The sequence below is a fragment of the Vanessa cardui genome, chromosome 1 (genome assembly GCF_905220365.1).
Source record: "Vanessa cardui chromosome 1, ilVanCard2.1, whole genome shotgun sequence".
Taxonomy (NCBI): Eukaryota; Metazoa; Arthropoda; class Insecta; order Lepidoptera; family Nymphalidae; genus Vanessa; species Vanessa cardui.
Genome location: NC_061123.1, coordinates 14,090,671 through 14,116,438, shown reverse-complemented (window position 1 = coordinate 14,116,438; position 25,768 = coordinate 14,090,671). Strand labels below are relative to the sequence as shown.

Genomic DNA, 25,768 nt, shown 5'->3' with positions numbered 1-25,768 from the left:
TTAAGCATTTAGCGAATTAAAACTATAATAAAACAAGTCAAGATAGAGGTACATCAAAACATTTAATATATTGCAATTTTTATCTTAATTCGATCTAATTTTAGCAAAGTTTCATCACTAAAACTGGCAATCCCGCCGCCGGTGCTCCAGAAGCTATAGCAGAATCAGCACCACCACTCTTTGGGCAGGAACCTGCGTAAAATTCATTCTATAGGATTAAGTATTATCATGTGTTGACCGGGTTCTGGACGTGGCAAGCTTGGTATTCTGGAACCGCCGCTACCACTTAATTGATTACGACCAGGTTGAATATCAGGTGGCGCCTCAAAACAGTCTGCTTTACAAGGTAAATCCCATAAACAAGGCGACGGCGGTTTCCAGTGTACACAGCCAGGTCTAGTACACACTTCTTTAACTGTATCTACTCGTTGTGAACGAGCATTAGGCCTTTTAGAATCTGTAGTTACTATATTTTTATTTTGTATATTATTGATAATTGCATTCATTGTTTGTTCGTCCAGAACAAAAAGACTTTCAGGTGTATTTTGACTCTTAAAACCTCTAGTGTTATCTTTATTTACTTGAGTAGAAAGGGGTGTAGGTAACTTACAACAGCACTGTTCCTTTTTAGTCGCTGAACCGTCGGGTATCACGCCTTTCAGTTCACAGACTATGAACCTTTTGCCACCACTAGATCCGAAACTAGGTTCTGCTAAATCTCCCGAAGTGCCCGCTTGAGCCCGAAGATGAGCTGCAAACGGAGCCGGATCGGCAAGTCCACGCGCTCGCGCTAATTGACTTGGCGCACATACAGGGTCAGGTAAAACTAAACACGACGGTTCTCCACCACAACCAGTACGCCGACAATCATGTTGAAGGCCATTTCTTTTTATACAATGACAGCTATAATACATAATTCCGCCGCGGAGCTCACGGCTTTTTGTTCTCTTCAACTGATTTTCTTTTGATCCTGTTTTTTCTGCATCGTTTTCTTCCGCGGTGGGAGCACCCCTTTCGGCTGCTCTACCTGCCTAGAAAATAAACGAGTACATTAGTTTCAAAATATTCAACCATGTCCGCCGTGAAAATAGTTATGAATTACCGGAATTTTTTTGGCTAATCACTTGGATTAACGATGCAGTTGCTACCATTGCGACACAAGGTCGAAATCACTGAAGCGTGTCACGTAGGTCTTGCCAGGAGGTGGGCAGCGGACGCACGGCGGACAAGACGGTGGACACGGCTTTGAACAGCAAGGGTCCGCCCGACATAAATATCGAATCGAACCCTGCTGAAAGAACTGACAGTCCTGCAGTCCATTACGCTTAAATGCAGACCGCGGCAAACACTGCAACTAATATTACAACGACTGTTATATACGACAACGACTTTTCTATTTATTGAACTTCTTATATAAACTTACCGGCGGTCCGCAGTCTTCATACTTGTAACAAACCATGGGACCACACGGCGAACACCTAGAATTATTAGAAATATTATTTAGAGCATTTTATTTTAATTTAAGCCTAGTGAAAAAGTACATAGCTTAGTAAATGGAAGGCATGCTTACATTTTGTAATCCTTCTATACCGCGGTGAAGTCGAAACGATGGAATTTATGTATTTTTACTGATTTTTAATTATTTTAAATTATGATATCATAAAAAAATTATCTGAATATCTTCACTGGAAATTTTTAAAATTTATTTAATTTACTTGATAATTTTCCGTATTTTATTTATGTCTACTCATGACGATACAAATTTCTATACTGCTTCTCTGTTCTCATTTTGAATCGGTACAAAAAATCATAATTATTCTACGAATATTATTTGTCAAAATAACCTGCCAGTACTTTTTGAAAGGTTTCCAATTTCGGTTTTATTTTATTTGTCGCCAGTCTCTCTGTCATTTAAATCTTTAATATTTCTTTTTCATTTTACAAATGCTATACAATGCTTCAGCATGGGGATTCTCGCAGTGTTTGATGCATGCCGTGGTTGCTGGACCACACAATGGAGTTGGCAATACTTGGCATAGCGGTGAGGTTTGACAACCACTTCTACGACAATCATACTGCAATCCATTTCGCCTGAGACAATAGCAGTCTGTGTAAAGTACACCTCCCCTTAACTCACGGCTTTGGCAATTCTTCAAAGGAGCACAAGGCTTGTTATAACGAACCATATTTAAAAATTTTGCTATCAACACAATGCAATTAATAAAAAAATAATAATTATGCCATTAAATTTTTTACTAATAATTTTATTATATTATTTCTCACCAAAAAATTACGTGTTCATTTTGAACACGGTTAATTTTAAATAAAGCATTGTGACAAAAATTATATAAATCAAGAGGGTTATGCTACTTTGTATTTTTTTTAACGATAACATGATGATTGAGTATTTAAGTTAATAGCTATAGCTATTGTTAATAATTATAATTAAATGTTAGTAAATATGTGTAACCTGCTTTGTGTGACGCCGCCCTTATTTTTGATATTGCTGTCAGTAATTCTGTCAATACAAAATTTCCTTCTGGCTGAAAAAAAAGGTAATAAAAAAAACATAAACTAGTAAATTCGTCGTTTAAATCGATTTGTGCAGAAACAGAGGTGATGTGTAGAAGTAAAATGATTGAGTAGGTCAGTTCAATAAAATCATTCGAGTTGTATACATATATATAAAAAGCTCAAAAAAATCCAGAAAATTTAGATTCTGTACCCTTATCCAACAAAATCAAAACTATTTATTTCTTTTATCTTCATAGTCCAGAGCCAAGAATACCCTAAGCAAAATGTAAGTGGCCTCAGAAGGGTGAAATCGCTGAGGAATTAAAAAGGGTGGTGGTGCTAGGGTTGGGAGATTGTGCCGAATACATTTTCACTGATTTTCTTTTTCCAGGTGTGGACCTTGCGGAGGTTGCTGCGGAGGCTGCGGCCCGTGCTGTCCTTGCATCACTATTTACACGTGCTGTACCAAGATCTGTTAGTTTCTCGTCCCAAGTCTGCTGCAAACTGTATAAGGTGTTAAGCATACCTGTTACGTGCATTATGTGAAAATAAAGTTTTAAAAAAAATTAAACCATCTTTGTATTATTCCTACAACAGTCACTAGCTTTAAGGCAGTTTCATCATTCATCATCCTGACACACAGCACCACTCGGCTTTGAACGAATCTTGACGAAACCTTCATTTGTCTTATTTCATCGAAATTCTGCCACATGTCCATTCCCACCAACTCGCATTGGAACAGCGTGTTCCAAACTCTTCTCTTAATGGAAGAGAAGGCTTTATCTCAGCAGTGGGAAATGTACAATGTTTTCTAGGCTATTAGTATATAGTATTAGTATAAGCTATTAGTTCTCTATACACACTTCATGGGTTAGGATTTAATTTAGTGCAGGAATTGTCTGCCCCGCCTATAATTACTATTAATGACGTCACATCCAATTATCCAGAGCTATTGGATACCTCATTCTTTTCGTTGTCGAACGTCATTCGCTCGTTTATGCTAGACTGTTGCCGATGGCAACCGAAATAACTAGAAAAGGATCGCGATAGCAACGGGTCGGCAATTACATTTCGGTTTCAATACAAATAAATTTTTAGTGCTGCCAAACTAAAACCGACAAGGCTAATTTTAATACATCCTGTGTTGTATCTGTAAAATCCAAGCCACAAAGCCGATTTGATAAGAAATCGGGTACATGTGAATGTGGTCCAAAATCAAGAGCAATAATCATTTCCAAACATATTGACTGGAATATAGGTACCTACACTATGTTCGACTATCTAGAACCTGCACCGAATAATGTGACTACAAGCAATTGAACGTGTTTTTCTTCTATCCACAAACATCACAATGTACCTATTTCTAAAATAAACCGCCCGCGGTTATCGCAAGTGCGCGTGCCCGCCAACTAAATTATATGGTCTAGTCTATAATTCCATATATATCTAATTAATTATATCAAATATTGTCGCGGCTTTTACCAGAGAGCATTTTGAAATATTTCACGGTTGAAATCAGTCGCGGATAAATTCACGCGATTAAAAACCGCGGCGATTTAGCCGTAGTGCGGCGATTCAGACAGTCTCAGATATAATTTTTATGTACTAATAAAATTATTGTTGCATTTCGTTGTTGTGAAATTGACAGGAGGGCTGGTTCGTTCTTTGCCCAGAGGATGGGAATTGCGATTCAACGGGGAAGTGCTGCTAGCATTGTTGCCACCATTCCACGCCGTCAAGATTTATACAGTAACTAACTTTATTTAATATATATCTAATATAATTGTGTATATATATATATATATATATATATATATATATATATATATATATATATATATATATATATATATATATATATATATATATATTTAAGCATTTAATGTTGTTAATTCTTATATTCATCTGTCGCGAGAAATATATAATAATACTTAGGATTGCGTGGGATGGAGAAATATATTTGTTATGGAATAATTGAATTTGTTTTGACATCCTGATGAACTTGAAATTACAATCAATAATGTAGTGTAAAGATGGAGTAAACATTTATCTATTCGTATTACTGTTATTTATTTACCATTATATTTAACACCAAGTAGATAAGATAAAAAGGTATACTATTGGGAAATGTTATTTTTATTTTTATCTTTAGCATAATTGTTTACTACTACCAACGGAATATCCCATTAGAAAATACTGCAACATTGGTTTTAATATTTACATATAGACATATGTATATAAAATATATTTAAAATCGGAACCCAGAAGCGATGTCCAAAAACATCACTAATTTTCACTCACTCACATATCGACACTCATAAAATAACAAATATAATACAGACACATACAAACATAACGACACGAAGTGGGAACCATCAAGGATAGAGCGTATTCCCTTCCTTAAGAACGGTAACGCACCTGCAAGCCCCCCGATGTCGCAGGTGTCCATAGGCGGTGTCAATCACTTTCCATGATGTGCTCACCTCATGGAAAGAACACTCGTCCTCCTCTTTTGTCCCCTATAACACTAAAAAAAACTTCTCGTTCTTGACGACAGTGTCTGGGCAGCGGTGATCAGATGGCCTGTTTGGACGACCGCCTATCTAGATTATGAAACACTGACGTAACGATAACATCATCGAATAATTAGAACATCTTATATCAATCGCACTTCGAGTATATATTCATTTAAAAGTTTAAAAAAATAACTTTTAGTCCAGACAATTATCAACTCTTATTTAATATTTAAATGATGAAATTGTGGTCGCAACTTTAGCGATATGGTCAGCAATTTCATTGTCAACAATATCAGAGTAATTTTATTCTTACTTAGTATTTATTGCAATATATAAGTATGTTGTAATTAAAATCCGTTAAACAAAAAGAATTTTAAAGAGCTCTGAAGTTTCAATTGAAATGAAAATGAAAGTTATTTCAGGCCTCCTCATTTTTCACCTACTACCGACCAAGATGAATACCATGTTCAACATCGAGAGATTTCCGCTGGCTGTCAGCGAAAGGAAATGTCTTCGGAGCATTTCGACAGACCACATTCGAAGGTTGATTTGCTGAAGCAGCCTTGTCCGGTAAGCAAATACATCAGCCTGTACGTGAGTGTGACTTTTATTGAGACTATAAATTAAAATACAGATAAAAGTCAAGGTGTGTGTCAGATTATGTTTATATAATTGATATTGATTGAGTATAAATATAAGAACTACTTGAAATTCCCATTAGAAGACAGTTATAAAAAATGCGTTCCTTAATACTTCTATTTGCGTTGTGCTTAACGGCTGTTTCGGGTGAGCATTTTCAAATAATATTCTATTGATATGTACATGCAGCTAAAGAGTTTTTGGTATATGTTTCTGGTGTTTTTTTATCTAACTATCTTATTTGGTATTTAAAAAACTGCCCTGGCTATGACGACCCGTATGCCGTTAAAGGTTAAAGAATATATTTATATCATCAACATCATGGTAATAGCGCTTTGTACTAACCCGTCTGGATGCCAACCATGCATCACATATTCTGGCGCCAAACGACTATTTTTCTTAATTTTAAGGTTTAACCGACAATCACAGAATCCTTGGAGGCACACTAACTACTATACAAAATTACCCCTTCGCCGCTGTGGTGTTGAGGAACACTAACCAAGGTTATACACAAGCCTGCGGTGGTGTCATCCTGAACAATAGATCTGTTCTTTCAGTTGGTCATTGCTTTTAGTAAGTCAACCAAAATTCATTGATGTTCTAGTTTTTTAAGGCAAGATAGAAGAAATAATTTTAATATGCCCGTTGGATAACGCTTCTGGTTCTACATAAATACATCTCTAAATAGTAAATGAGCCACTTTATATATATAATAATAACTGTTGCTCTTTAAAAAATAATCCAATAAATAGCTTTTGTTTACTTTATTTCACAGCGGTACTTCACCTAATGTGTGGCGCATACGAGTTGGATCTTCATTTGCAAGCAGCGGAGGCTCTACTCACAATGTGGGCAGCCTGATCCTCCATCCCCAATATACTACTATGCTTGAAAATGATATTGGTATATTCAGAGTATCATCGAGTTTCAGCCTTGGAGGAAACGTACAGCCTGGTAGATTCGCAGGTGCCAACTACAATGTAGCTGACAATCAGGCTGTGTGGACTGTTGGATGGGGCGCAACTTCTGTAAGCATATTTGTCGTATATTATTTCAATACGGTTCTATAGTGAGTGTATTCACTGAATGTATTTAAGTTTAATAAATGGCTCAGGCTTAAAACATTTCCATCAGGTGATCGGCCTTATTTATGTTAATTCTATTTTTAAACTTTTAAAAATTCTTTAAGCGAAAACAGCGAAGAGAAAAACAAAGAAATATCAAACAAATATTTTTTTACAGTATGGAGGTTCCAAATCAGAACAGCTGAGACATGTCCAAATCTTTACAGTCAACCAAACCGTCTGTAGAACTAACTACAATATTATCTCCGTGACTATCCCTAATAACAAGATGTGCGCCGGAATTCTCGATGACGGTGGTCGCGACCCTTGCGAAGGTGATTATGGTGGTCCTCTTCTTCACAACGGGGTTGTCGTTGGTATTTCTACTTACGGCACTGCATGCGGAATACGCAGATACCCAGGCGTCTATAACCGAGTACCTTCATACATCAACTGGATCCAAAACAATTCTTAAAGTAATAAACTGAAAATAGCTGAATAAAATAAATGTTGTCAACCGACTTCCAAACGGAGGAGGTTATCAATTCGTCTGTATTTTTTTTTTTTTTTTATGTTTGTTACCTCATAACTTTTTACTGGGTGGACCGATTTTGATAATTTTTTTTTTGTTTGAAAGGTAGTGCTTCCCGTGGGGTCCCATTTTTTTATTTTTTTTTTCCGATGATGGTATCCATGTGAAAACGACATAAGTCTTAAATTTGCATTACGTATATGCGCGACAAATAGGTGAATAACTGAAAATCACGTAAACCAATTTTGATGATTCTTTTTTTATTATAAAGGATATACTTTAAGGGTAGTTTGGTGAAAGTTTGGTAAGGTTCTGAGCACAGGATCCATGACAAATTAAGGGAACGGGAGGGAACGGAACAATTCTGAGGAGCACGTTAGCAATACTCGGTCGAATCTTTTATTTATGGGTTACTTGGATATTTGAATCACCTTCCGGAACGTGGTTATGTTCATGTAATTGTCATAATCAAATATTATAATCAACTAGCGACTCGCCCCGACTTCTCACGGGTGCAATACTGATACTAAATATACTAAAGAATTTGTTTATTTACGACATCACATTGCAAACTTCTAAAATTGTCAGTGTTTCTTTACTATATTGTTAATTTATTATATACACAAACCTTCCCCTTGAATTACAATATCTATTAAAAAAAACCGCATCAAAATCCGTTGCGTAGTTTTAAAGATATAGGGACAGAGAATGCGACTTTGTTTTATAATATGTATTGACGGAACTCCTAAACGGCTTACAGTTAGGGTGCGATTTGGGGCAGAATTTCTTTCTGTCTTTAATCAAATTTTGTGTATATGATGTACGACATAGCATACGAATAGCTCTTTTGCAAAGTTTTTTTACTGAGGTCGATTACAGCTCTTTCGAGAGTGGTACCTTGTAGTATATGCCGCATGACGTATTAAAGCCGCATTTTCGAAAGTCTATTTTTGCTTTATTCGAAAGTTTCTTTTGAAATTGTCCCTGAAGTAGTTTCTGATTCATATAATCGGCACGCTTAATCTATCCATATTAAGAAAAAAATGTTAGTCTACATCAGCTTCACTTAAAATCAAAAAATAAATAAAATTTTAACAAAAAGAAAAACTGACTTCAAACAAAACAGTATTTTAAAACAAATTAAAATGCACTCAAAAGTAATAAAAATAATTGCATATTTAACACAATTTTGAGAGTCCTCCTAGGTAAAATGAAATGAAAAATATTAGACTACTTAAAAGTCGATTAACGATTATATCATGTAGTTATAATTATTGTTATATTTGGAGTCGGTGTCAGCCAATAAAACCCTACAGTATATCTATCAAAAAACAATACGAGAATACTTTAACAAATATGTTTTTTACAAATTACCTTTTACACAATAATATACTGGATCAATCAAGGGGCTCGTATCGCTTCTTTCTTTTGATTGTTGGGGCAAGGGGACCGTGGCTAAAAGTAAATAAAAATATTATTACTTTTTCGTGCATATTCATTTGTTTTAAAATAGTGTTTTGTTTGAAGTCGGTTTTTCTTTTTGTTAAAAGTTTTATTTTGTAACTAATTTAACCTACACCTTCATATTAATACACTGATTAATGAAATAATTTAATAAAGTAATTTAATATTCTTGATAAGAATGCAAACCTCTTTGATTAATCAAATGATAGTGTCGAGGCTGACTATTCATCATTAAAATCGAATAATTATTTATATAAAGTCTTAACTATATCCAGGTACAACAGTAAGATGAAGATTAAGATAGTATACGTCGTATAAAAATTTACGATCTTATTTTTTTAATCATTAAGAATAAACAAAGTTTATGAAGCATTTTAATGATAGGTAAAACTTTATCAAATAATTCTGTTGCCAAAATATCTATTGTAGTACAAGATCCCTGGTCCATTTTTGCTCTTGATTACTATCAAGCTAATGTTTCGTGAGTAGCTTCCTTATAATGAGCCCAACAATTTCCTGTACGAAAACTCTCAATTATGGTACCTAACAGAGGTAACAGGAATAAAAAATGTCGATATGATGATTTTCAGAAATTGATCACTTTTCTTTTCCGAGAAGTAATACCTTATTAACTGTAATTGTAACTTAAATGAATATTTTCGAAGATAGTGCGAAGCTGGTGCGGGTAGCTAGTACATATCATTTAAAATCCAATGTTCTGATACTCATCAAATATCAATGTCTTATAAATATTAATTTCTAGATATTTTTCTTGCATTCCTTGAATGTTTTAGTGTACTATGATGGTTTCCAACAATACTATTAGTATTTTTTTGTTTATTAATCACATTAATATGAAAAAAAATATCAAATAATTAATAACTGTTACGCAAAATATTTGATTCAGAGACTATTGTCTGCCTCTATTGTCTTTAAATTAAATTTAAATGATTATTTACCTCATTAAACCTCATTTAACAATGAGCTCTAACGTCCTATCAAGTTTAACAACAAGATCCCTCCTCCTCTCCTAATTTTCGACTCGCCCGGCTACTGTGCACCCATTGTAACCCATCTTGCACCCTACTATCATCTGCATAGCAATATACATATGTTTGTTCCCCAAGGTAAGCATATAATTGATGTTCACAATAAAGAGAGTGCCAGCATTCACTGCATTACTATCAAAACTGCGCAACCATCAAATAAAACGCGAAAGCTAAGATTGTGTCATGATTTTTGTCAGATTTGAAATAATATATTTTAGTACGGATTTGATTTTTAAATACGTTTGTTTAATTGAAATAACATGTATTAATATGATAATATACGGTGTCAACAATATGGTGTCGTATTGTGGCACCTCTCGTGGCGTGGTGTGGCGAGCCGGTACTGCCTGGCACGAGAAAAACAAAAGGCGGTTGATTTCGAACGGGGAGTGCAGAAGAAAACAAGATTGGGTGATTTTAATTATCCTTTTACCGCCCGTAAAAGGATAATTAAAATATTGTACAATAAGCGGAAAATATTTAAATGTCAATCGGTAAATTAATATAGTGACGTAAATTAATATTATGTGAGTAGTTTTATTACAATTGTGTAGGAAGCTGGCAGTCCAGGGGCAGGGCTGAGCTGGCAGACTATATGCCGGCGGCTTAGAGAGAAGGCTTCTGTGTCAGACTCTGTCGAAAGCCTTAGAGATATCGAGTCTGACAGTTATCGATAGCCTCACATCAGAAGTTTTTTACGTACGCTAGATCACCAGTGGACCGCTTTGGTCGAAACCCATACTAACGATCGTTAATTCGACTGTGATCTGCTAGGTCATGGATCACTAGGTCGTTTAAGATCCGTTCCATTACCTTACAAAGTACTAAGGTGACGTAGCAGTTGACCGATAATTTGCCGTGACAGACCGGTCCAATTTTTTGGGAACCGCTTACTCATTAACTTCCTTCCTCCGGCATACATCCTGTAGTAAGTGACAACTGAAACAGGCTCCTTAACACAGGAGACAGTGCGCTGCACACTTTTTCTACTCTATAGCTGGTTTTCCGTTACGACCGCTAGCTTCCCGTGCCTTTAGAGAATGTAGCTCTGCAGGGACATCACGCTACCTGACTTTATAAATAAATAATAATAAATAAATAATCTTTATTCACATAAAAAGTTACAAAGTATAATGAAGTCCCTGATTTCTGAGCTAGGCTCAAAGACCTGTATTACAGAAATCAGTGTCCTCTCTCATATTTTAGTGTCATATCGTTCGTATGTAAATAAAAATAAATGATAAATAATTATTTCTTACTGTATTCTAGAGTAGAGTGTGTATGTGTGTGTGTGTGTATATGTATGTGTGTGTGTGTGCGTGCGTATGTGTATTTGTTTCACAAAATATTTTATTTCGGCCACATGGAGGTATTGTTGTTGGCAGCGCACTACAATCATTGTTTACAGAATTGTAGGCAAAGAGTTTCGCCAGGAGATCGGCTCTCTTCTGTGGACTAGCGATCCAATCGGGTTTCTGAGCGGTGGCACCGAAGGTTGGGTGAAATAGTTTTGCAAAGCCTTGGTCAGACGCCAAACATTACAGAAGTTTGTAGGAAATAAGATCACGGGCAATCTGCAAAATGCGTTGGAGGTGAGGACTGGATTGTTTGTTGTAGGTTGTTTTTAGTGAGTCAATGATTGAAGCCCTACTAATGCAACCATTGATCGACACGAGATACGCTGCCTTCTTAGATGACACAACATTAGCACATTCGTGAGTGAACCAACGCTTATGTATACTCCTACTAATGAGATCTGAGTTAAGCATGTAGTACTCAATTCCCAACAGGATCTCACCAGCAACAGCAGCAGCTGTCGGGTCTTTCCCACTAAAGCGACGTTCCTTCCAAGAGACCGGCGAAGCGTTGAGAAGACCTGCCCCAATAAGCTGCCAACAGAGAGAATATACTGATTCGCCGAACGGGAGAATTGAGAGCCCCGAAGAAGAATTTTATAAAGGTAGTAAATTTAAATAAAAATGATATATCAGGCTGAGAAGGTCAGCGGTGGACATCTCTTCATTTCTATATTTCACTACCTAGCAGGATGAATACCATGCTCAACATTAAGTGATCTCCGCTGACTGTCATCGAAGGCATTCTTCGAGGCGCCCGCGGGCACACTTCGTCAGACCACTTTCGAAGGTTGTTTTGTTGAAGCAGCCTTAGCCGGCATTTTTGCTGAAGCATTTGCGTCAGCCTCTACGTCAGAGTGGATTTTATTGAGATTATAAATTAAAATATAGATAAAATTTAATTTAATAACGTCTATCAGATTATATTTTATACTATTGATATTGATTTAGTATAAATATAAGAACTACTTGAAATTCGCTTTAGTACACAGTCACAAAAATGCGTTCTTTAATACTTCTGTTTGCTTTGTGCTTAACGGCTGTTTCGGGTGAGCATCTTCAAATAATATTCTATTGATATGTACATGCAGCTGAAGAGTTTTTAGTTTAATTTTTATTCATTTGCATCTTATATGGTGTCCAAAAAACTGTCCTGCCTTTGATGACCCATATGTCGCGAAAAGTTAAAGAACATATTTATGTCATCAACATGAGAGTAGTAGGGCTTTGCACTAATCCATCTGGGTGGATACGTACCAACCATTCACCACATATTCTGGCGCCAAACAACAGGAACGAGTGAATCTTTGTTCCTAAGATTGTTGGCATCTTGGCAAAATGAGGAATTATTAATGTTTCTTGCATTCGTGTCTGTAGATAATGGTGAAAACTTACTATCAGGTCGACCATTTATTAACTTACAATATAAGAATATTCTTTTTCCAATTAAGCACTTATGAGCACCCTTAAATTTTTGTAATTAATTAATACAAATAATTATTTGTGTTCTATTTTTCTTAATGTTAAGGTTTAACCGACAACCAGAGAATCCTTGGAGGCACAGTAACTACTATACAAAATTACCCCTTCGCCGCTGTGGTGTTGAGGAACACTAACCAAGGTTATACACAAGCCTGCGGTGGTGTCATCCTGAACAATAGATCTGTTCTTTCAGTTGGTCATTGCTTTTAGTAAGTCAATCAAATTCATTTATATTCTAATTTTTTTATAGCAAGGTAGTAGAAATAACTTTAATATGTCCGTTGGATAACGCCCCTAGTTCTACATGAATACATGGCTTTGATTCAGTTTGAAGGGTAAATGAGCCAGTTTAATATTACGTGTAAATTAATTCACTGTAAAAAATAATCAAATGCCAAAGTAGCTTTTGTGATAATGATATAAGAACTTTTTACTTTATTACAGCGGTACTTCACCTAATGTTTGGCGCATACGAGTTGGATCTTCATTTGCAAGCAGCGGAGGCTCTACTCACAATGTGGGCAGCCTGATCCTCCATCCCCAATATACTACTATGCTTGAAAATGATATTGGTATATTCAGAGTATCATCGAGTTTCAGCCTTGGAGGAAACGTACAGCCTGGTAGATTCGCAGGTGCCAACTACAATGTAGCTGACAATCAGGCTGTATGGACTGTTGGATGGGGCGCAACTTCTGTAAGCATATTTGTCATAAATTATTTCAATACGGTTCTATAGTGAGTGTATTCACTGAATGTATTTAGGTTTAATAAATGGTTCAGGATTAAAACATTTCCATCAGGTGATCGGCCTTATTTATATTAATTTTATTTTTAAACTTTTAAAAATTCCTTAAGCGAAAACAGCGAAGAGCAAAACAAAGGAATATCAAAAAATCATTTTTTTTTCAGTATGGGGGTTCCAAATCTGAACAGCTGAGACATGTCCAAATCTTTACAGTCAACCAAACCGTATGTAGAAGAAACTACAATATTATCTCCGTGACTATCCCTAATAACCAGATGTGCGCTGGCATTCTCGATCAGGGTGGTCGCGACCCTTGCGAAGGGGATTATGGTGGTCCTCTTCTCCACAATGGGGTTGTCGTTGGTATTTCTACTTTTGGCACTGCATGCGGCATCAGAGGATATCCAGGCGTTTACAGCCGTGTATCTTCTTACATCAACTGGATCCAAAACAATTCTTAAAGTAATAAACTGAAAATAGCTGAATAAAATAAATGTTGTTTTGTAACTAATTTAACCTACACCTTCATATTAATACACTGATTAATTAAATAATTTAATAAAGTAATTTAATATTCTTGATAAGAATGCAAACCTCTTTGATTAAACAAATGATAGTGTCGAGGCTGACTATTAATCATTAAAATCGAATATTTATTTATATAAAGTCTTAACTATATCCAGGTACAAAATTAAGATGACGATTAAGATAGTATACGTCGTATAAAAAATTAAGATCTTATTTTTTTAATCATTAAGAGTAAACAGAGTTTATGAAGCATTTTAATGATAGGTAAAATTTGTATTTTTGCCGTTATCAAATTTTCTGTCGTAGTACAGGATTACAATGGTACATGGTCCATTTTTGCACTTACTATTAAACTAATGTTTTGTGAGTAGTTTTTTTGTCATGAGGAGCCAAACAATTTCCGGTACGAAAACTCTCGATTGTGGTACCTAACAGAGATAGCAGGAATAAAAAATGTCGATATGATGATTTTCAGAAATTGATTACTTTTCTTTTCCGAGAAGTAATACCTTATTAACTGTAATTGTAACTTAAATGAATATTTTCGAAGATAGTACATATTTAAAATGAAGAGTTTATTTCGTCTTATGACAAAAAAGCTGCAAACGTTGTATACAAAAAATATAAGGAAATTCTCTAGTATGTTCAGTAACGGTAATGCATCCGTGCGAAGCTGGTGCGGGTAGCTAGTACATATCATTTAAAATCCAATGTTCTGATACTCATCAAATATCAATGTCTTATAAATATTAATTTCTAGATATTTTTCTTGCATTCCTTGAATGTTTTAGTGTACTATGATGGTTTCCAACAATACTATTGGTATTTTTTTGTTTATTAATCATATTAATATAAATTATCAAATAATTAATTACTATTACGCAAAATATTTGATTCAGAGACTATTGTCTACCTCTATTGTCTTTAAATTAAATTTAAATGATTATTTACCTCATTAAACCTCATTTAACAATGAGCTCTAACGTCCTATCAAGTTCAACAACAAGATCCCTCCTCCTCTCCTAATTTTCGACTCGCCCGGCTACTGTGCGCCCATTGTAACCCATCTTGCACTATACTATCAACTGCATAGCAATATACATATGTTTGTTCCCCAAGATGAGCATATAATTGATGTTCACAATAAAGAGAGTGCCAGCATTCACTGCATTACCATCAAAACTGCGCAACCATCAAATAAAACGCGAAAGCTAAGATTGTGTCATGATTTTTGTCGGATTTGAAATAATATTTTTTAGTACGGATTTGATTTTTAAATACGTTTGTTTAATTGAAATAACATGTATTAATATGATAATATACGGTGTCAACAATATGGTGTCGTATTGTGGCACTTCCTCTCGTGGCGTAGTGTGGCGAGCTGGTACTGCCTGGCACGAGAAAAACAAAAGACGGTTGATTTTGAACGGGGAGTGCAGAAGAAAACAAGATTGGGAGATTTTAATTATCCTTTTACCGCCCGTAAAAGCCTTAGAGATATCGAGTCTGACAGTTATCGATAGCCTCACATCAGAAGTTTGTTACGCACGCTAGATCACCAGTGGACCGCGAAACCCATACTGACGATCATTAATTCGACTGTGATCTTCTAGGTAATGGATCAGTTGGTTGTTTAACATCCGTTTCATTGCCTTACAAAGTACTAAGGTGATAGCAGTTGGCCGATAATTTGTCGTGTCAGACCGGTCCAATTATTTGGGAACCCCTTACTCTTTAATTTCCTTCCTCCGGCACACATCCTGTAGTAAGCGATAAATGGAACAGGCTCCTTAACACAGGAGACAGTGCGCTGCACACTTCTACCCTTTAGCTAGTTTTCCGTTACGACCGCCAGCTTCCCGTGCGTTAAGAGAATGTAGCTCTGCAAGCACATCACGCTGCCTGACTTTATTTCGGACACATGGAGGTATTGTTGTTGGCAGCGCACTACAATCATTGTTTACAGAATTGTAGGCAAAGAGTTTCGCCAGGAGATCGGCTCTCTCCTGTGGACTAGCGATCCAATCGGGTTTCTGAGCGGTGGCACCGAAGGTTGCGTGAAATAGTTTTGCAAAGCCTTGGTCAGACGCCGAACATTACAGAAGTTTATAGGAAATAAGATAACCGGCAATCTGCACAATGCAACAGGACTGGATTATTTGTTGCAGGTTGCTTCCAGTAAGTCAATGATTGGAGCCCTGCTAATGGAACCATTGAATGATGACACAACATCAGCACATTCGTGAGTGAACCAACGGTTACGAATACTCCTACTTATGAAATCTGAGTTAGGAATGTAGTACTCAATTCCCAACAGGATCTTACCAGCAACAGCAGCAGCAGCTGTCCGGTCTTTCCCACTAAAACGACTTTCCTTCCAAGAGCCTGGCGAAGCGTAGAGAAGACCTGCCCCAAAAAGCTGGCAACAGAGAGACTTTACTGATTCGCCGAATGGAAGGGCCCCGAAGAAGAATTTTATAAAGGTAGTAAATTTTAATTTAAATAAAAATGATATTTTTATCAGGTTGAGAAGGTCAGCGGTGCCCATCTCTTCATTTCTATATTTCACTACCTAGCAGGAGGAATACCATGCTCAACATTAAGTGATCTTCGCTTATTGTCATCGAAAGGGAATGCCTGCGAGACGTCCCCGGGCACACTTCGTCAGACCACTTTCGTCAGACCACTTTCTGCTGAAGCAGCCTTGTCGGGTAAGCATTTGCGTCAGCCTCTACGTCAGAGTGGATTTTATTGACATTATAAATTAAAATATAGATAAAATTTAATTTAATAACGTCTATCAGATTATGTTTTATACTATTGATATTGATTTAGTATAAATATAAGAACTACTTGAAATTCGCTTTAGTACACAGTCACAAAAATGCGTTCTTTAATACTTCTGTTTGCTTTGTGCTTAACGGCTGTTTCGGGTGAGTATCTTCAAATAATATTCTATTGATATGTACATGCAGCTGAAGAGTTTTTAGTTTAATTTTTATTCATTTGCATCTTATATGGTGTCCAAAAAACTGTCCTGCCTTTGATGACCCTTATGTCGCGAAAAGTTAAAAAACATATTTATGTCATCAACATCAAAGTAGTAGACTTTGCACTAACCCATCTGGGTACGTACCAACCATTCACCACATATTCTGGCGCCAAACAACAATCTTAGTTCCCAAGATTATTGGCATCTTGGCAAAATGAGGAATTATTAATGTTTCTTGCATTCGTATCTGTAGATAATGGTGAAAACTTACTATCAGGTCGACAATTTATCAACTTACTATATAAGAATATTCATTTTTCAATTAAGCACTTATGAGGACCCTTAACTTTTTGTAATTAATTATTTGTTTTCTATTTTTCTTAATTTTAAGGTTTAACCGACTACCAGAGAATCCTTGGAGGAACAGTAACTACTATACAAAATTACCCATTCGCCGCTGTGGTGTTGAGGAACACTAACCAAGGTTATACACAAGCCTGCGGTGGTGTCATCCTGAACAACAGATCTATTCTTTCTGTTGGGCATTGCTTTTAGTAAGTCAATCAAATTCATTCATGAGCCAGTTTAATAATAAGTGTTAACTAATTCACTCTAAAAAATAATCAAATACCTAAGTAGCTTTTGTGATAATGATATAAGAACTTTTTATCTTTATTTAACAGCGGTACTTCACCTAATGTGTGGCGCATACGAGTTGGATCTTCATTTGCAAGCAGCGGAGGCTCTACTCACAATGTGGGCAGCCTGATCATCCATCCCCAATATACTACTATGCTTGAAAATGATATTGGTATCTTCAGAGTATCATCGAGTTTCAGTCTTGGAGGAAACGTACAGCCTGGTAGATTCGCAGGTGCCAACTACAATGTAGCTGACAATCAAGCTGTGTGGACTGTTGGATGGGGAGCTATTTTTGTGAGCATATTTGTCTATTATTTCAATACAGTTTTATAGACAGTGTTTTACTTTTGGTTCAATAAGTTTAATAAATTGTTTAGGCTAAAATATTTAGCGACTACAAACAGGTGGTCTGCCTTATTTATGTTAATTAAAAATTAAAAAATTGTTTTGTATTATGCAAATATAAGATAGATTACGGAAATCTACCTATTTTCAAAAGTTTTAAAAATTCCTTGAGTGAAATCAAAGTTGTGTTCTTCACATCATACAAAAATCGGAGTATTGAAAAAAATATCTAAAAATATGTCATATCTATTTTCTTATTTTCAGTACGGAGGTCCCAGGTCAGAACAGCTGTCACATGTCCAAATCTTTACAGTCAACCAAACCGTATGTAGAAGAAACTACAATATTATCTCCGTGGCTATCCCTGATAACCAGATGTGCGCTGGCATTCTCGATCAGGGTGGTCGTGACCCTTGCGAAGGTGATTATGGTGGTCCTCTTCTCCACAACGGGGTTGTCGTTGGTATTTCTACTTTTGGCACTGCATGCGGCATCAGGGGATATCCCGGCGTTTACAGCCGTGTATCTTCTTACATTAACTGGATCCAAAACAATTCTTAAATTAATAAACTGAAAATAGCTGAATAAAATAAATGTTGTTTTGTAACTAATTTAACCTACACCTAGACTAGACTTAGACACTAGAGTTAGACACCATCTTCGGGATGTTTTAAACAAAGTAGCAATACTCTCTGTTGCGTTAAAATATATTTGGAACAACATTATGTATATTCATAGTAACATTGATCACTTTGATAAAATCTATGATAATCATTGTATGTGCACAAGAAGTAAGGATAAACTTATAATGCCAAGTTTCCGACTTCGCAAAGTTAATAAGACCTTTTTGGGGCAAGGTATCCGTTTCTGCAATAAAATTCCACGGAAATTTTAAGTTTTCCGTTTTATGAATTTAAATCATTCGTAAAAAGTACATTGGTAAAGAAGGCATATTATTCAGTACAAGATTAATATAAGCAGACGACAAAAAAGTGTGAAATTAATACTTTTTGACTTTCAACCAGGATAAGTTACATACATACATATTTAATTGTAATTAACTAAAATGACTGTATTTTTAAATGTTGAAATAAAGAAACAACTGAGTTTCTTGCCGTTTCTTCTCGGATACAATCTACTTTCTGGTGGTAGCTTCACTTAAAATATTATGTCCCACCATATCCGTCCAAGTACAGAATCAGTAAACATATCCCATACCAACCATACCATTACATCGAGGAGTGAGACAAGACGATTTTTTCCCCGAAATTGTTCACTAATGCAATGAAGGATATGTTCAATACGCTGAACCTGAAAGGACGTGGAATCAACATAAATGACGAATACACTCTCTCACTTGAGATTTGCAGACCACATCGTCATGGTGGCATAAACACACATGCTGAAACAACTGGCTGATTCTTCTATGCGCATCGGCCTACGGAAGAACTTGGATAAAACCAAGGTCATGTTCAATTAACATGTTCTACCAGAACCCATTGTAATACACGGTACCGTCCTCGAAGTTGTTCAAAAATATGTCTACCTCGAGTAGACTTTGCGATAAGGTAGAAACAACCTTGACGACGAGGTGAATAAAAGAATTCAGCTAGGTTGGGTAGCGTTTGGGAAGTTATGTCTAATCTTTATACCGTCGATCCTACAGTGCCTTAAGACGAAAGTCACTGTAGGACCTTTGTAACTAGTGCGTCCTACCTGTCATGACATACGGAGCCGAAACGTGCACACTCACGACAAGGCTGGTCCACTAGTTTAAAGTGGTCCAGCGTGCTATGGAAAGAGTTATACTCGTAAATTCTTTAAGGTATCGCATCAGGTATGAGACGGTAAACGTAGTGTAGGACGTCCTCAAGCAAGGTGGAGTGACAACTTACGCAATACGGCTGGCAGGAGCTGGATGCAAGTAGCCGAAGAAAGACCACAATAGCGTTATTTTGGAGAGGCCTATGTGCAGTAGTGGAGAAAAATGGGCTGCTGATGATGATGATGATTTTGATTTTAATTACTATTACGTGAAATATTTGAGTCAGAGACTACCTCGATTGTCTTTAAATTTAATTGAAATTATTCTTTGTGGTGAGTTGTTGAGTTGGGAAGGCGCAGACCTGTGTTTTCATGTCATGAACTCGACAAGATTATTAGAACCACATTTGACAATGAGCTCTAACGAGTTCCACAACAAGATTCCTCCGCCTCTTCACATTTTCGACTCGCTCGGCTACTGCGCGTCCGTGGTAACCCCCATGCACTGTACTATCATGTACATAGCAATGTATGTTCCTAAAAGTTAGCAATATAGTCTAAGATCCGCTCCATTTCCTTACAGAGTATTAAGATGATAGCTATTGACCGATAATTGGCCGTGTCGAACCAGTCCACTTTTTTGGGAACCGCTTGCACATTAACTTTCCTCTAGGCTTCCGGCTCACATCCTGTAGAAAGCGGCAGAACAGGTGCGTTAACACTGAAGACAGCTCTGCTGCACACTTCTTCAGCACTATAGCTGGTACTCCGTCAGGACCGCTAACCTATGCATACGTTTAGTAAATGTAGCTCTGCATGCACATCACGTTGCCTGATTTTGTTTCGGCCACATGGAGGTATGTTGTTGGCAGCGCACCTCAATCGTCGTTCGCAGAATTGTAGGCAAAGAGTTTCACCAGGAGATCGGCTTTCTCCTGTGGTGGGCTATCGATCCATTCGGGTTCCCGTGCGGTGGCAGCGAAGGCTGCCAGAAATTGCTTTAGACACTCTTGGTCACACACCAAATACTACGGGAGCTTGTAGGATGCGAGATAAGGTTATGACCAATTTGCACAATGCGTTGTGAATCCGCTCTTATATATGCCTTCGTGCAGGACTTGGATTATTCGTTGTAGGTTGCTTTTCAGTGACCCAATAATCGAAGCCCTACCAATACAACCATTCCAATCCACGCGCGATACGCTGCCTGCTTAGATGACATAACATTAGCACTTTCGCGAGTAAACCAACGGTACACCATACTCCTACTAATGAAATATGAGTTATTAATATATTCCTCCATTTCCAAAAGGATCTCACCAGCAACAGCAGCAGCAGCTGTCGGGTCTTTCCCACTAAAGCAACGTTCTTTCCAAGGGACTGGCAAAGCATAGAGAAGTACTGTCCCATCTACCAAGACTATACTGATCTACCAAGACGATCTCCTGTTCGGCGGATCAATATAATCTTGGTCGATGTGCTCCTATGTTTCACAGCCCCTGAACTGGACCACCACATATCACAACATAGCTCGATAAGGCTCAGATCTAAGTTTTGATCTTCTTTAACATGTTCGATTGACTTGCCTTTAATTTGTATGTTAGGCCAATAAGATAGATCAGCTTCTTCCTTCCTAATATGATATACTAAGTTTTGTCAGGATTCAGTATTAAATTATGCGACTCCCATCATTGTGTAAAAATATTCTCAAGTTATCATTTGACTCGAGTCAGATGTTTATTAATTTAGACTAGAGAGGGTTTATAGTCAATGATGCTTAGCCATGTTAATTTCAAGAATTTTACAGAGCTACGAAATTTCAATTGATATAAAAATAAAAGTTATATCAGGCGGTTCTCCGCCAGCCGGTCAGCGGTTGCAATCTCCTCATTCTTCCGTTTCGCCACTGACCAGGATGACTACCATTCTCAACATTAAGTGACCTCCGCTGACTGTCACCGAAAGGGAATGCCTTCGGGGCACCCGCGGGCACACTTCTTCAGACCACATTCGAAGGTTGATTTGCTGAAGCAGCCTTGTCCGGTAAGTATTTGCGTCACCCTCTACGTCAGTGTGGATTTTATTGAGATTATAATTTAAAATATAGATAAAATTTAATTTAATAACGTCTATCAGATTATGCTTTATACTATTGATATTGATTTAGTATAAATATAAGAACTACTTGAAATTCGCTTTAGTACACAGTCACAAAAATGCGTTCCTTGATACTTCTATTTGCCTTGTGCTTAACGGCTGTTTCGGGTGAGCATATTCAAATAATATTCTATTGATATGTACATACAGCTGAAGAGTTTTGGTTTTCTTTTTTTCATTTGCAAGCACTTATTTGGTATCCAAAAAACTTTCGTGTATATGATATCATCAACATCGGGGTAGTGTTTTGTACTAACCCGTCTGGATACGTACCAACCATTCATCATATATTATGGTGCCAAACAACAGGCCCGTGTTTATCTTAATTCCGAAGATAGTTGGCATCTTGGCAATATGAGGAATAATTATTAATGTCTTTGAGTTCTTGTCTATGGATAGTGGTGAATACTTAATATCAGGTGGACTATTTACCGACGTACAATATAAGAATATATCTTTTTTAATAGCACTTACAAACACCTTTCAATTTACATAATATATTAATCCTGTAAAATGACTTTTTGACCAAAATCATAAATTCATAATTTTCTTAATTTTAAGGCATAGCCGACAACCAGAGAATCATTGGAGGCTCACTGACTACCATACAGAATTACCCCTTCGCCGCTGTGGTGTTAAGGAATACTAACCAAGGTTATACACAAGCCTGCGGTGGTGTCATCCTGAACAACAGATCTGTTGTCTCAGTTGGTCATTGCTTTTAGTAAGTCGACTAAAGTCATTGATATTCTAGTTTTTTAAAGCAAGATAGTAGGTATAACTTTAGTAAGCCCGTTGGATAACGCGCGTGGTTCTACTTTAATACATGTCTGTGATTCGTGAAGTACAGATTTAAGAGTTTACATCTTAATTAATTTACTGTAAAAAATAATCGCATATAAAGCTTTGGTAAAAACGATATAAAAACTTTTTATTTTATTTAACAGCGGTACTTCACCTAATGTTTGGCGCATACGAGTTGGATCTTCATATGCCAGCAGCGGAGGCTCTACTCACAATGTGGGCAGCCTAATCATCCACCCCGACTATAATAATATGCTTGACAATGATATTGGTATATTCAGAGTGTCATCGAGTTTCAGCCTTGGAGGAAACGTACAGCCTGGTAGATTCGCAGGTCCCAACTACAATGTAGCTGACGGTCAGGCTGTGTGGACTGCTGGTTGGGGAGCTATTTATGTACGTATATTTGTCATATATTATTTCAATACAAGTCTTTGGAGAATGAATTAACCGTGGTTTAATAAGTTAAATATGTTGTTTAAGCTAAAATATTTATTACTACAAACAGGTGGTCGGCCTCATTTATGTTACATAAAAATAAAAGCATTGCTTTGTATTATGCAAATCTAAGATAGATTACGGAAATCTATCTATTTCCAAAACTTTTAAAAATTCCTTAAGCGAAATCAAGTAAGTCGTTTTCTTCACAAAATTAACTAAAAATATATTATATCATTTTTTTTAATTTCAGTACGGGGGTCCCAGGTCAGAACAGCTGAGACATGTCCAAATCTTTACAGTCAACTATACCGTTTGTAGAAGAAACTATAATATTATCTCCGTGACTATCCCTGAAACCCAGATGTGCGCCGGTATCCTCGATCAGGGTGGCCGCGATTTTTGCGAAGGTGATTATGGTGGTCCTCTTGTTCACAACGGGGTTGTCGTTGGTATTTCTACATATGGCTTTGTATGCGGCAGAGACAGATATCCAGGCGTTTATAGCCGTGTTTCGTCATTTATCAACTGGATCCAAAACAATGCTTAAATTAATTAATTGAAACTGAAAAAAAAAACTGAATATAATATGTATAATAAATGATATTATGTGAATAATTTAACCTATACCTCCATAATAAAACACTGACGTAATCATGAAGTTATAAAATTATTTAATAAAGTATTTTAATAATTTTGATAAATATTCTAACATCTTAATCTGAATGAAAATGTCAAGACTGTCCATTAATTATTAAAATCTAATAATTATTTACATGACGTTCTTAATTACATTCAAGTACAAAAGTCAGATGAAGATAAGATAGTATACGTTGTATAAAAATTTACGATGACTGACCTTATTTTTTAATCATAATGAATAAACAAATTTTATGAAGCATTTTAATGATAGGTAAAATTTTATTAAATAATTCCGTTGTCATAATATCCGTTATAGATAAATTGTCCGTGAAAAAACAAGTGGTCATCGTCATCTGTCTGTTGCGGCTTGGCCCTCTACTCTCGGATATTATAGAACACAAGTTTTACAACATTATTATAGTATTATTATCAAACACATATTCAATATGCAAGGCAGCATGTACAAAAAATATTGTTAACAGCAGTAATATTATTCAAAGCGATGTTTTAAAAGTAAACATGATCATGCATCATTTTCTTATATCTCGAATAATTTTGGCACTGGTCGCTTAAAATGCACGAGACAATTTTTTATTTTATTACATTGACACTAATTGTACATAGGCAATCTTATGTGAAATGACTTTATTAAATATCATAGAAGAACAGTTCGAAAATAACCAAACCTTACCTTTTAACAATATTAGTGTGATAACCGTAATAAATGACTCAATATAAGATACTATAAATTAATATAAAGACTAAATTATTATTTTTAGAAATTATCAAATAAAATCAAGTATTAAATTTTTTATTATCAGTAGCTATTTTATGTAATTGCATTAAACGATAATAATTCTAAAATCGAACAGAAGCTTATAGGATTACATTACTCAGCTATTTTTACAATAATAGTTTTAATCAAATCGAACTTACCAGACTTTGTATTTGTTACGTTTTCTCTAAACCATTTATCACATATTATTAAAAAATTGTGTATAAGAGTTGTAAACCTATTTTATCCAGTGATAGTGTCACCCTGCGTACCTTTTTTTTCGCTGGAAAAACGCCTGACGCTTTTCACCCATATGATACGTACATTGGGGAACGTCACAGGATCGCTTGCGCATAGTACCGTGACGTCCTGACGGCAGGCCAACCTAGGGGGTTCCCAGGATATAGAGACCCCTAGCTCCGGCGATATTGATGTTCCTGGCTGTTTCTCCAATTACTTGTAGGTAAAGTGGTGTTGCCTGCATATCTTCAGATTGTAGCTGAGTGGGCTCCTACTAAATATTAATTTGAAATTAAATTGAAAAAACAGTTGCATCATCCTGATTTGGAGCAATAAGATTATTATCAATACGTAAGCTGAAATCAGTTACTTTGCTTCTGACTCTTCCAGTTAGGCAATATAAATCCAGATAACTTTAATTACATCGGATGTGTCTATATATATATATATATATTTTATATTCGTTGACTTGGCTGCTATACTCGTTTGGATAGTATTTTATAACACGTAACTAATGGTTAAAAATACCCACTGCACTTCTCCTTCCGATGCCAGGATCAAACTCAAACACAAACTCAAATTGCTTTATTCAATATAGAAGTATTGCACTTTCTTATTGATGGTCAATTGAAACAGTACCACGGGCTTGGAAAAGAAAATACTTTGACCTAAGAAGAACCGGCGATAGAAACTCAGCGGGGTTTTTTTGTCTCATGTATTATATAAGCAATTTAATTGAAATTGATTGACCGCAATTGATTGCTATCAAGCATTTTTTTTTGGTAAAATAAAGGTACTCATCTTTATTATGATCAGTTTGCTTCGGAAGACTAAAGAAAAAATAACTACTAATTAGCAGATTTTTTTCAGCTCATATCTATGTAACGTAATGGCCACATTGTCCTACAAATTTCGTGGTACATTATCCTGGTCGTACGCTACGAACTAGTACTGATCCTTGATTTTTTTCTTCGTGAAAAGCTTTATATAATGAGATTTTCCTCCTGTTCTGGTACACCTGATATTTGAGTATCATTTAGATTAATGTCTCCTTTTAAAAGATCAATTGTTTCACTTA

The 25,768-nt window shown here is 36.1% G+C and overlaps 4 protein-coding genes and 1 long non-coding RNA gene across 9 annotated transcripts; 4 read left to right on the top strand and 1 right to left on the bottom strand.

The window, feature by feature from the left end:
- Nucleotides 1-41: 41 nt before the first annotated feature.
- LOC124531644 lies at nucleotides 42-1,880 on the bottom strand. Of its 3 annotated transcripts, none has more exons than XM_047106126.1 (4): nucleotides 1,571-1,880; nucleotides 1,424-1,478; nucleotides 611-1,031; nucleotides 42-192 (listed from the first exon to the last, which is right to left on the bottom strand). In XM_047106126.1, coding segments are annotated over exons 1-4 (570 nt in total). In that variant the 5' UTR covers nucleotides 1,573-1,880; the 3' UTR covers nucleotides 42-100. The 3 variants fall into 3 exon arrangements, 2 of the variants coding, with proteins under 2 accessions (XP_046962082.1, XP_046962074.1); XR_006966599.1 differs by lacking the exon at nucleotides 42-192 and adding an exon at nucleotides 1,103-1,354 and having other exon boundaries at nucleotides 889-1,031; XM_047106118.1 differs by lacking the exon at nucleotides 42-192 and having other exon boundaries at nucleotides 200-1,031.
- Nucleotides 1,881-2,503: 623 nt separating this feature from the next.
- On the top strand, nucleotides 2,504-3,085 carry LOC124533318. The gene is made up of 2 exons (XR_006966691.1): nucleotides 2,504-2,800; nucleotides 2,906-3,085. It is a non-coding gene; the product is annotated as an uncharacterized LOC124533318 (long non-coding RNA).
- A 2,682-nt stretch (nucleotides 3,086-5,767) lies between these two features.
- Nucleotides 5,768-7,238, top strand: LOC124530941 (trypsin, alkaline B-like). Its single transcript, XM_047105316.1, has 4 exons — nucleotides 5,768-5,816; nucleotides 6,080-6,242; nucleotides 6,445-6,697; nucleotides 6,912-7,238. Exons 1-4 carry the CDS (start codon nucleotides 5,768-5,770, stop codon nucleotides 7,206-7,208), a joined length of 762 nt encoding a protein of 253 aa, XP_046961272.1. The 3' UTR covers nucleotides 7,209-7,238.
- A 4,837-nt stretch (nucleotides 7,239-12,075) lies between these two features.
- On the top strand, nucleotides 12,076-13,986 carry LOC124530908 (trypsin CFT-1-like). The gene is made up of 4 exons (XM_047105279.1): nucleotides 12,076-12,182; nucleotides 12,662-12,824; nucleotides 13,060-13,312; nucleotides 13,528-13,986. Exons 1-4 carry the CDS (start codon nucleotides 12,134-12,136, stop codon nucleotides 13,822-13,824), a joined length of 762 nt encoding a protein of 253 aa, XP_046961235.1. The 5' UTR covers nucleotides 12,076-12,133; the 3' UTR covers nucleotides 13,825-13,986.
- Nucleotides 13,987-16,736: 2,750 nt separating this feature from the next.
- Nucleotides 16,737-23,637, top strand: LOC124530919 (trypsin, alkaline B-like). Of its 3 annotated transcripts, none has more exons than XM_047105291.1 (4): nucleotides 16,737-16,824; nucleotides 17,275-17,437; nucleotides 17,567-17,819; nucleotides 18,135-18,464. In XM_047105291.1, the coding sequence occupies exons 1-4, from the start codon at nucleotides 16,776-16,778 to the stop codon at nucleotides 18,429-18,431; spliced, it is 762 nt and encodes a 253-aa protein (XP_046961247.1). In that variant the 5' UTR covers nucleotides 16,737-16,775; the 3' UTR covers nucleotides 18,432-18,464. The 3 variants fall into 3 exon arrangements, with proteins under 3 accessions (XP_046961247.1, XP_046961261.1, XP_046961253.1); XM_047105305.1 differs by lacking the exons at nucleotides 17,275-17,437; nucleotides 17,567-17,819; nucleotides 18,135-18,464 and adding exons at nucleotides 22,353-22,515; nucleotides 22,739-22,991; nucleotides 23,287-23,637 and having other exon boundaries at nucleotides 16,761-16,824; XM_047105297.1 differs by lacking the exons at nucleotides 16,737-16,824; nucleotides 17,275-17,437; nucleotides 17,567-17,819; nucleotides 18,135-18,464 and adding exons at nucleotides 21,800-21,899; nucleotides 22,353-22,515; nucleotides 22,739-22,991; nucleotides 23,287-23,637.
- Nucleotides 23,638-25,768: the final 2,131 nt, after the last annotated feature.

Excerpts from the sequence above, each read along its gene's own strand:
- LOC124530919 (XM_047105305.1), top strand. The coding sequence starts at position 16,776 with ATGCGTTCTTTAATACTTCTGTTTGCTTTGTGCTTAACGGCTGTTTCG. Across the intron at positions 22,516-22,738 it reads TCAGTTGGTCATTGCTTTTA|CGGTACTTCACCTAATGTTT; the intron begins GTAAGTCGACTA and ends TTTATTTAACAG. Across the intron at positions 22,992-23,286 it reads CTGGTTGGGGAGCTATTTAT|TACGGGGGTCCCAGGTCAGA; the intron begins GTACGTATATTT and ends TTTTAATTTCAG.
- LOC124530908 (XM_047105279.1), top strand. The coding sequence starts at position 12,134 with ATGCGTTCTTTAATACTTCTGTTTGCTTTGTGCTTAACGGCTGTTTCG. Across the intron at positions 12,183-12,661 it reads GTGCTTAACGGCTGTTTCGG|GTTTAACCGACAACCAGAGA; the intron begins GTGAGCATCTTC and ends CTTAATGTTAAG. Across the intron at positions 13,313-13,527 it reads TTGGATGGGGCGCAACTTCT|TATGGGGGTTCCAAATCTGA; the intron begins GTAAGCATATTT and ends TTTTTTTTTCAG.
- LOC124531644 (XM_047106118.1), bottom strand. Across the intron at positions 1,032-1,423 it reads ATGAAGACTGCGGACCGCCG|GCAGGTAGAGCAGCCGAAAG; the intron begins GTAAGTTTATAT and ends TTTATTTTCTAG.
- LOC124530941 (XM_047105316.1), top strand. The coding sequence starts at position 5,768 with ATGCGTTCCTTAATACTTCTATTTGCGTTGTGCTTAACGGCTGTTTCG. Across the intron at positions 6,243-6,444 it reads TCAGTTGGTCATTGCTTTTA|CGGTACTTCACCTAATGTGT; the intron begins GTAAGTCAACCA and ends TTTATTTCACAG. Across the intron at positions 6,698-6,911 it reads TTGGATGGGGCGCAACTTCT|TATGGAGGTTCCAAATCAGA; the intron begins GTAAGCATATTT and ends ATTTTTTTACAG.